This window comes from Pelophylax lessonae (assembly GCF_965119305.1).
Source record: "Pelophylax lessonae genome assembly, chromosome: 3".
NCBI classification, from domain to species: domain Eukaryota; kingdom Metazoa; phylum Chordata; class Amphibia; order Anura; family Ranidae; genus Pelophylax; species Pelophylax lessonae.
The window spans coordinates 342,065,284-342,076,049 of NC_138770.1; the positions used below are offsets into that span (position 1 = coordinate 342,065,284).

Genomic DNA, 10,766 nt, shown 5'->3' on the forward strand with positions numbered 1-10,766 from the left:
CTCTGATCCTCCGGAATGTACACAGGACAGAGCCCTGCCTATATAAACAATAAACAGAGCCCTGTCCAGTTAGTGTGTGTGTGTGTGTGTGTGTGTGTGGGGGGCACACGATTAACCCTTTGATCACCCCGATGCTTAACCCCTTCCCAGCCAAATTTATCAGTACAGGGACAGTGCATACATTTTTTTTACTGATCACTCTATTAGTGTCACTGGTTCCCACAAAGTGTCAGTTAGTGTCAGAATATCCACCACAAAATCGCAGCCCTGCTATAAAGTCACTGATCGCCGCCATAAAAAGTACAAAAAAATAAAAAGACGCTATAAACCAATCAATTAACACATAAGGATTTTGTTTTAACGAAAAACATATAAACAGAATATATATTGGCCAAAATTTACGAAGGCCTTAGATTTTTTACATTTTTTTTTTCTTATTGAATGTATTTTATAGCAGCAAGTAAAAAAATATATACTTTTTTTTTTTTTTTTTTTTTTCAAAATTGTCAGTCTTTTTTTTGTTTAAAGCGCATAATATAAAAACCGCAGAGATGATCAAATACCACCAAAAGAAAGCTCTATTTGTGGGGGGGGGGGAAAAAAAGACAAATTTTATTTGGGTACGGTTTTGCATGACCACGCAATTTTCAATTAAAGTAACGCAGTCCCAAATCGCAAAAAAAAATGGCCTGGTCAGGAGGGTGGGGTAAATCTTCCAGAGGTTAAGTGCATGCAGCACTTAATGGATTGTTAATTGAAGTTTACAGAATAATCATGGGGATTAATGTGTTTGGCCTAACACTATTAGGCGACCTTTTTTTGGACTCCTAGGTGACATTTATTGGACTCCTAGGTGACATTTATTGGACTCCTAGGTGACATTTATTGGACTCCTGCCATTGATTGACTTTTTATTTTTAAATGTAACTTTATTTTCATTCCTATTTGCTTTATTATTTGTGTGGACATTCAATTTGTGGTTTACACTGTTCTAGTCAATCAGCACAAGGTGTTTAAGCAATAGAGTGGCAGGATCCACGTTTACATTTTATGCAGTGTTTTTTTTATAGTTTTTATAATTTTTTTTTTTTTTAAAAGGTGAAGCCCAGCACTTGTATTATTTAATGTATATGTTGGATCACATAATTGTGATAGTGTGGAAGGTGTGAGGGAAATCACTAGTTTTCGGTTTTGAAGCAATATTATTATTGATCATAACCCCTAGCAGCACACAGTATCAGCATATATTTTTAGGGGGTAAGTAGTCACCTATCACAGGAAGTACACAGAGCCAGAAAATACTGGCAGCACAAACAGATCTTTTCCATAGCTTCACACACTGAATTCCTGGGTGTACAGAATAATAACAAAACCCGTGCACTGCTCATCTGTCACTTGTCCTGTGACTGCATAGCTGTCTATCAGGTGTAGGACTCACAGACACACAGCACAATCACACCACGCTGTGCCCCTTGCACTTCCTCAATGGGAGGGCACAGGAACCCTGGCACCTCCTAGATCGCTGTGCCTACCAGCAAGATCACCCCGAAGATACACCATCCGATCATCAGTTCTGTAAACCCCGCCGCCATCTTCCCGCTTCCTGCTTCAGCTGACAAAACCCGTGACAGGCACACACCACCCGCCTGCATCTGTCAGGGTAAAGGCAACCCCCAGCAGCCAATCCGTTTTCTCCCCGCCCTCTTCCTGTCTACAGCGCGTCTGCTCACCATGGTAACCAAGAAACGCTAAATTCCCCGGTGCAGTGAGCGCATGTGCGAAGAGTGCTATTCTGTGTGTGTTGGGACAAATGCGTGGTGGAGAAATCGCTCCATTTAAAAGGCATTGACACATCGAACCAGTTTGAGTGCCTTTTGAAGTGTACTCCAGCTGCATAGACAGCCTAAAATCAGGGTAATCCTGTGGAGAAAGTTCATACCATTACAGTGAATTAAAAATAAAAAGTAGAGCATGCTGCATTTATCCTCACCACAATTGCAGGGAATACACTTCAAACACTCTGCACCATGCCCCTTTAAGGCTACATGTACACGGGGCGCTTTAAAAAGTCCTTTGAACCCTGGAATTTTACAGCTATATAAAGGACGTTTAAAATGTCCGTTGTGTCATGTTTGCAGCCATGTTTAGCGGGCGTTTGCACTCAGATCCGTTTTTAGAGGTCAAAAAATCATTCCCCTTTAAACAGTAAAAACGCAAGCGCTAAACGCGGGTGATCGCATTTGGTCGCGTTTTGCGTTTGAAACTCCGGTAAACACACGTTCTGAACATCCTGAACGCAAATAATTGCTTTCCAAAAAACGACACTGAACTCAACTGCCTCTAAATGACTGTAACTGAACTCAACTGCCTGTAAATTTCTGTAACTGAACTCAACTGCCTCTAAATGACTGTAACTGAACTCAACTGCCTGTAAATTTCTGTAACTGAACTCAACTGCCTCTAAATGACTGTAACTGAACTCAACTGCCTGTAAATGACTGTAACTGAACTCAACTGCCTCTAAATGACTGTAACTGAACTCAACTGCTTCTAAATGACTGTAACTGAACTCAACTGCCTGTAAATGACTGTAACTGAACTCAACTGCCTCTAAATGACTGTAACTGAACTCAACTGCCTCTAAATGACTGTAACTGAACTCAACTGCTTCTAAATGACTGTAACTGAACTCAACTGCCTGTAAATGACTGTAACTGAACTCAACTGCCTGTAAATGACTGTAACTGAACTCAACTGCCTCTAAATGACTGTAACTGAACTCAACTGCTTCTAAATGACTGTAACTGAACTCAACTGCCTGTAAATGACTGTAACTGAACTCAACTGCCTCTAAATGACTGTAACTGAACTCAACTGCCTCTAAATGACTGTAAACGACCCAGTGTACATGGACAGATAAGATAACATAGAGGAGGGTTCAGGGGATTCTGAAAAAAACGCCCAACTGCTTCAAAACTGTCGTTTACAAGTAGCAGTGTACATGAGGCCTTAGCCAAGCCCAAAAAATGTCTAGAAAAATGCACTGCAAACGTAGCACAAAACGCAATCAAGCGCGTGTCAAACGCTTATCAAACGTGCTTCAAACTCGCTTTAAATGCATGTAAACAAAAGTGCGCAGTTATGTGCAGTTTCTGGTATGAATGAGCACTTACTGTCAGAGAGTGATTATTATTATATGGAGCACATTTTAATCTGTAAAATCAGCAGGGCAGTGTTTTTTTTTTTTTTAAATCATAACTCCCAACTGTTTTTGAGGGACTGTCCCTGATTTGGGACAAAGTCCCTCTGTCCCTCTCTCTTCATTTGTCCCTCATTTGGTGGTCTGATCTATATCGTTGTATATAAAATGCACTTTTTATCTTTCAAAAAGTGTTTCCTAGTGCTAAACCTTTCATCCAATTTCTAAATTGCTGCATTCGTAAATTTTAAAAGCCAATACAAAGGAATAGCAGTAGTTAAAAAAAAAAAAAAACACTTGAGTTTACCTAATCTTTTTTATGTATATTTTCTCCTTTAGGGGGCATGGCAGATGATGTGTCCCAGGGGTGTCAAACTCAATTTAATCGCGGGCCGCATCAGCATTATGATTGCCCTGAAAAGGGCTGGTTGTAGCTGTAAGATTAGATGTCAAGAGCATCCCCTACCCATACATAAGACGTCAAGAGCCTCTCCACCATCAAAAGTTGAGTCTCCCACCCTCCCCTACATCACAGTGCACCTCCCTTACCTTGTGGTGCTGCTGGGAAGAAGCTGGAGGCATTGCTGGAAAGCAGAAAGTATAAGGTCTGGAGGAGGACTGGAGCTCTCCTGCAGCTACAGGAAAGGTGGGAGGGCCACATAAAATGGCCTGGAGGGCCGGATTCGGCCTGTGGGCCTTGTGTTTGACACCTGTGATGTGTCCTATGCCTACATACTTTTGCTAATAGGTGTCCCATCTCAAAAATTTGGGAGGTCTGTAAAATGTATTGTACTGTATGCACTCCAAACCCCCCATGCCTGGTAGTGCAAGCTGTATATTGATGTTAGTAAAAAGTAGTACGCCTTCAGAAAATACCTGTTTCAGCAGCCAGTATCTGCCACCTCTGTACACTTCCTGTTATAGGTGACAACGCTGACCACGGTCTACTAATGCTGTGGTAGTGTTGTCATTGTGTCATGCCTATGAGCAGCAGCCCTGCAAGTTCCTGATATCAGGCTGGGGGGCAGCTGGGTCTCTCAGGCTTAGTTTACACTTGCAGCAGAGGACAGTAAAAATGGGACTGTGTCCAGAAACCATAAGCTTAGCATTAGGCCAGGGTTTTATTGTTTCCCAACGTGAAGCTGCAATGAAAGCTGGCAGAGTTGCATATACAGTATGTCACTGTTGCAATGCTTTGCTTAAGCATCATTCACACCTTGTGCAGAGACGTCAGTTTTTCTGCAAGGGCTCAAGAAAACAATGGTATGTGCCCTGTTCACACCACAATGTGCAGATTTTTTCTGCACAGGAATCTGCAACGTGTATGGAGTTTTCTGCATGTAAAAAAACTGATATGAAATCAGCATTGGTGTGAATAGGGTACATAACTGGCATGCATGAAAACTGATGTCAGAGTGCTTAAAAACTCGCTGAAAGAAACACAAAAAACTGATGTGAAAATGATGAAAACTCATGTCCCTGCAAGTGAAATCTGTGCGGTTTTCCCATCAGTTTTCATGCACGTGTAGCCCTGCCCCCTTGAAGGTGGTTGGATTTCTCACCTTTACGGGTCCCCTGGGTTACCGATAGCAACTGCATGCAGAATCTTAACACTTTACTTTCTTGGCTCAGTCAATGTACAGTCTAGGGGTTGTTGTTTTGTTGTTTTTATTTTATATGGGGATGGGAGAAGGGATGAGTGGGATACTCCAATACTTGAACTATTCACAATGCTGAGGACTTCTATCTGAGAATGGGGCAAAGCTGCAGCTTCATCCTGCCACTACTGTAGATGAATCTGAGGTAAAGTTCTTTTAGCACTTATCTTCAGGGCACTCGCCTAATACCCTCTTTCTATACACTAGCTGACACCCGTCCTCTGACTACTCTACTCCGGGGTGGCCCCCTTTCTGGTCATGCCCTTAGACACGATCATCTGTACTCATGATACTGCTTTTCAGGTTCTCCAGTGTCTCAACTCCTTTTAGTTAGCTCTCCTGGACCTCTGGGTTCAGCTCCACCCTTCTGGCTCACCAGGCCAACTGCCTGTGACCATACACCAACCACTGCAGAGGAGGTAGCCGCCACCCTCCTTCTGGGACTCTGCTCACCAGCCAAAGACCCCAAGCACATGTGCTCCTGGCTTTTATACCACACCCCACAATGCACCCAGACATCAATCTGTGCCAATCACTGGGGCTATATCAAAGCCTGTGTGCTCATTGGTCAGGTTCCTCCACTGTGCAATGTGCCTCCCCATTAGACCAGTGGGGACACTCCCTCAGACTAAATGAATCACACACTGAGCACATTGAGCAGACCTAACTCACAGATCCTGTTGTCTGTTAAGCAGAATGCAATATAGAGTTTACCTGCTGCTCCTCTGATAGGCAGATAGAGCCAAAAACTATACTCACTCTCTAGCATCAACCTAGGAGGGTGCTACACACGTATGGTGTGAACCATACCTGAAATGTGAATTAAGTGGACGGTTAGGAAGGGTGGAAGCAATGTGATATCATATAAATATCCAGTAAGGTCTATCAGGTGTAGCACCCTCTAGTGTGTGCTAGAAGTAGTGATAGAGTTTAGAGTAGGTAAATTTAGTTTAGCTCAGGGCTAAGCCTGAGCTATGGAATCTGGGTCAGGGTTCAGTGAGTCAGGGCTGGATGACAAATCCTGGCAGCTCCTCTGGTGCCCCCCCCCCCCTGTTTCTGTTAGGAGGAGCTGCCTGGAATATTTATGAGGCCTTGGCCAGGGGTCAGCCCCAGGCTGGCAAGGGGCAGAACTTACCTCATAAATAGACATGAGCCATGCCAGCAGAGGCAGTAGGGTGGAAGATGAAGATACAGTGTTGAGGAGGCTATCGGTGGCCCTTGAGGTGCACCCCCTAGTCTGGGGGGGGGGTTGTCCTGCCTCGGACTGGGGCTCGGGTGCTGGGGCTCCAGGCTGGCAGGGGGCAGAGCTTACCTCATAAATAAAAATGAGCCATGCCAGCAGGGGCAGTCAGGTGGAAGATGTAGATACAGTGTTGAGGAGGCTGTCGGTGGCCCTTGAGGTGCACCCCCTAGTCTGGGGGGGGGTTGTCCTGCCTCAGGCTGGGGCTCGGTGCTGGAAGGATAGCGTCTGTAGATCAGCACTGCCACATGTAGCCAGTCTCCCTGAAGATAGCAGTATGCTTAAGTGTTCACCCTTCCCTTGGAGGTCTCCTGAGTGTCAGCCGGGTGGGCTGGTGAAGAGTCATACTGGAGGACTGGTGTGGAGAAGTTAGCCTGGAGGTCTAGTGAAACGAGCAGCCAGGTGGGTTGTCAGTGCCTGAAGAGGTAGTGCTGGGATCAGCAGCCACAGAAGAGAAGTACAAGCTGTTTTGTTTTTTTGCAGCCCCACAACAAGGGGCTGCAAGTCCCTGCCTGTAAAGGGCCATTGTTAAACCTGATTGAGAGCCTGTCAGATCAACTAAGAGTGATTAGGCTGGAGCCAGCAAGCAAGTGTGTACAGGAGGAGAGTAAAGGATACTTTATATAGACTTTATATAGGAAGTTGCCCCTGAAGTTATTGTCAAAGTTTTGCTCATTTGGGCATCCCATAACCTCCCATCCCTATTCAAGTTATTAACCCTCAATAAATAACAAAGACAAAGTCACAGTCTGTCCTCTGACTCTGAGTGCTTGTGATGATTCAGCGTGCCTGGCTGTGCAGGAGTGGGGGATCCGAGTTTATCTGCAGATCCTTCAAGGTGCACTACACAGGTCTGGTGAGTACGGCACAGCACAGGTGTGGAGCACAGCGTGGAGGGGGGATTCATAAAGAATTGTTGGTACTTGTGGTTGATTCATGTACTTTTCAGAAACAGGTACATGAATCTGTCAATGCCCAGCACTAAGGCTGCTTTGCCTATACTGGACATTCCTTCTTCACTGGACTTCCTTCCTTGGTCATTTTGCTCATCACACTGGCAGGTACATGGTACCTGGTACCACACCGGCAGGTACAAGGTACATACAAGGACTTTTGTAGTATAGTGGGTATAGAAGAGACTGGTTCCCTATAAGGTCTACCTGACAGCGCATAAGAGTGGGTGGTTCCATAGCCATTATTCAGTCCAATAGCAGCTTTCAAATCTGCCCACTGCCATGCACTGTTTATTAAAAGTAAGGTGGACCTGATGGGGAACTAGTCTTTCAGTTCCCCATTTGGATCCTACCACCTGGTAACTTGAGTAATTTCTTAACATTTAGTATTGCCATATTTGGGTAATGACATCACTGCTATACCCAGCCCCTTTGTTTACATTCTCCTTTTTCCCAGTACTTAGGTAAATGGGACCGGGGATAGAGCATAGATAAGTCCCACTGTGAGCATTAACATCTTTATGTATGCCAGCTCAGAGTTGGTCCGAATTACCACCAGTTTCCTAATCTGTGAACTTTTGCAATTCTTTAAGACTCTGTCATTGCCGCAGCAACAGGTTCTTAGGATGGTGGTAGTAAGAACTACCTGAATTTGTCATTGATGTTGGTAATGGTATAGAAATTGGCACACATGTTGTCTTAATTAGGTGCACATATTTTAAAGGAATCTACGTCCAGAAATGTGCCTTTTAGGTTTTATGGGATTCCCCTGGAAGTATTCCTTTTGACCACAGAGGTGAAAGATAATAAAGCACTTTTGTTGCAGTTTAACATCATACTGGTTGTACAGAATACAGAAGATTTGAACAGAATGAAAGGAGTGTATTTACAAAAATAATAATAATAATCGCGTAGGAATTTCACTCAGTCAAAGTGGATTTTCCATTCATTCATCCATTCATTCATCCAGCACAGGAAACAACCTAATATCATTTGGGATTTGTTTTTTTAGCCTTTTTTTCCTTTATTATCAGCTGTTGATCCAGCCTGTAAGTCTAATGTTTCTTGACTCCTCTCAACAGACCAATCTGTTCAACAAAGAAGCAGTTAGAAGGTTGGGAAAAATAATTTACCACTGACAGGTGTGCTTACAGTGGTCAGATTTTATTCATTTATGTAAAACCTTTATTTCAAAAATGAAAAAAAAAAACTGTCTTTGTACCTGCTTTAAAAGTGATAGCTGGAGTTTGACTTTAATTTGTGGGTCAAGTCCATTTAAATGTGCTTGTGCATATAATGTTACCCTGTCCCCAGCTGAGTGCCCACCAGTGCTGCTAATCAGTGCCCACTAGTGCTGCCATACAGTGCCCACCAGTGCCACCTGTCAGTGCCCATCAGTGCTGCCAATCATTGCCCATCAGTGCCTTATCATTAGTGTCACCTATCAGTGCCGCCTACCAGTGCCTATCAGTGACCATCAGTGCCAATTATAAGTTCCCATAAGTGCTGCCTATCAGTGCTGCCTATTAGTGCGGCCTCTCAGTGCCGCCTTTAAGAGCCTGTCAGCACCACCTATAAGTTCTCATCAGTGCCACCTATTAGTGCAGCCTCATCAGTGCCTCCTCATTAGTGCCCATCAGTGCCACCTATCAGTTCCCATCAGTGCCACCATATTAATGCCGCCTCATCAGTGTCCATCAGTGCAGCCTCATCAGTGATAGAGAAAAAGTACCTGTTTGCAAAATCGTATAACAAACTATGAAAAAAATATATATTTTTTCAACATTTTCAGCCTTTTTTTTGTTTGTTTAGCAAATATTAAAAAAAAAACTCAGTGGAGATTAAATACCACAGAATAAAAGCCATATTTGTGTGAAAAAAAATTATAAAAAATGTCATATGGGTACAGTGTTGCATGACAGTGCAATAGTCATTCAAAGTGTGACAGCGTTAAAAATTGGCCTAGGCAGGAAGGGGGTAAAAGTGCCCAGTAGGCAAGTGGTTAAAGAAAAATTCCAATAACAATATTTTTTTCCATAGTTACCTGGTCCAGCTAAGACCAACGTAACTATGTATATACCAGACCAGGCCAATGCTCCTGGAAATCACTAAAATAGACACCTCTACTCCAGAGATCTCCACTTGCTTTCAGGCACTGTGCTGAACAGATGCCTTGCTGCATTGTGAACACAGAGGGTTGGCAAATCATCCTGGGAGCCAATCAAAGAATGATTTGCATTTTCTGAATTAATGAAAATGTTTTCTGATTGTACAAATTGGAGAGACAGGATGGCGACGTCACACTTTCCACCTCATTCAATCACAGAACGCTTGGCATTCATTCCTGTATTCACTATGTATCAGGCTAGCCACTAACCCCAAACCTGGAAGCTGAAAGCAAGTATCTACAATGCTACTTTGATACTACTTCATCAAGTCTTATGGCATTGCTTTCACAAGGCTATAGGCAGTTTTTGAAACCATAAGTGAGTTATAACAGTTCCCTTGTCCCTTTGACCTATGGTATTAACTTCTCACCCCGTCTATGGCAAACTATTCTATGTAACTAAAGCTGGCCATACACTATTACTATCTGGTTGTAAAATTTCTGTACAAGCTCAATTGGATTTACCAAAGTATATAATATGAAGACAAATCTAAACAATCCTTACAATGAGTATCGAATCAGGCAAGCCCTTATACTACACATTGATGATAGATCTAAAGGAGTTTGTCCAATTAGTGTGTATGTATAGTCATCCCAAAAGTCACCATCACATTACAATGTGCCCATGCTTTCTCTGTCGAGTCAACATCAGATCCCCAAAACTATGTAATATAAGGACCAACCTTATACTACATGTTGATGGTAGATTTAAAGGAGATTGTCCAATTAGTGTGCAAGTATCGTCATCCCATGATTTACTATTGCATTACAATGTGCTCATACTATCCCTGTACAATCAACTTAAGATCTACCAAAACTGTGTAATGTAGGGACCAACCTAATCTATCCAATTACCTGTATCCAATCAGACAGACCCTTGCAATCCATAGTCATTGGATCTATGAGTTCTAAAAGGGATTGTACAATCAAACTGTAATGCACGTAGGGAGCTTTAGTGCTTATGTAAAAGCTAGCTTTTTGTTCCCTTAGTCCTTTCTGAGTTCCTTCAAGTTCTTATGATTTCCTTCCAAGTTTTTTTAATTGAATTTGTATTGAACTGTATGGAGAGTAAAGTGAAGAGAATTCCTTGAATAGAAACACTATGCTGCAATAAGCACCTATGCACAGGGCCGTCTTTAACACAGGGCAAAAGGGGCAGCTGCCCTGGGCCCAGTCATTGCAGCCCCTTGAACCTGCACTGACTGCAAATAGATACTAAGTGGATTTTGGAGGGCCCAAGAAAATATTTGCCCAGGGTCCAATCAATAATAAAGACAGCCCTGCCTATGCAATGTAACAACTAAACACATTATTCAGTTCCATGGCTTCCTAATCGACTAAAGAAAGACATCTGCATTGCAGCACAATACAGTTCACGGTAATGCACTGTCACCAGGGCCCTAGGTATTAGTTACTGTACATACCTTCTTCACCAAGCTTACCAGTTTCACTACAAGGCAAATAAATAAACAGGGAAGTTGTTATTTTTGGTAAAGGGAATGAGGCCCCAAAATGGAACCAATGTGTAATCAGCAGAAGCACCCAAAAA

At 43.0% G+C, this 10,766-nt stretch overlaps 1 protein-coding gene across 1 annotated transcript in view; it reads right to left on the reverse strand.

The window, feature by feature from the left end:
- LMBRD1 (LMBR1 domain containing 1) overlaps window positions 1-1,675 on the reverse strand; it is a 413,956-nt gene extending 412,281 nt beyond the window's left edge. The window contains exon 1 of the mRNA XM_082251576.1: window positions 1,533-1,675. Coding sequence (XP_082107702.1) covers window positions 1,533-1,652 — 120 coding nt within the window. The 5' untranslated portion in view covers window positions 1,653-1,675. The remainder of the gene's footprint in view (window positions 1-1,532) is intronic.
- Between the last annotated feature and the right edge of the window lie 9,091 nt (window positions 1,676-10,766).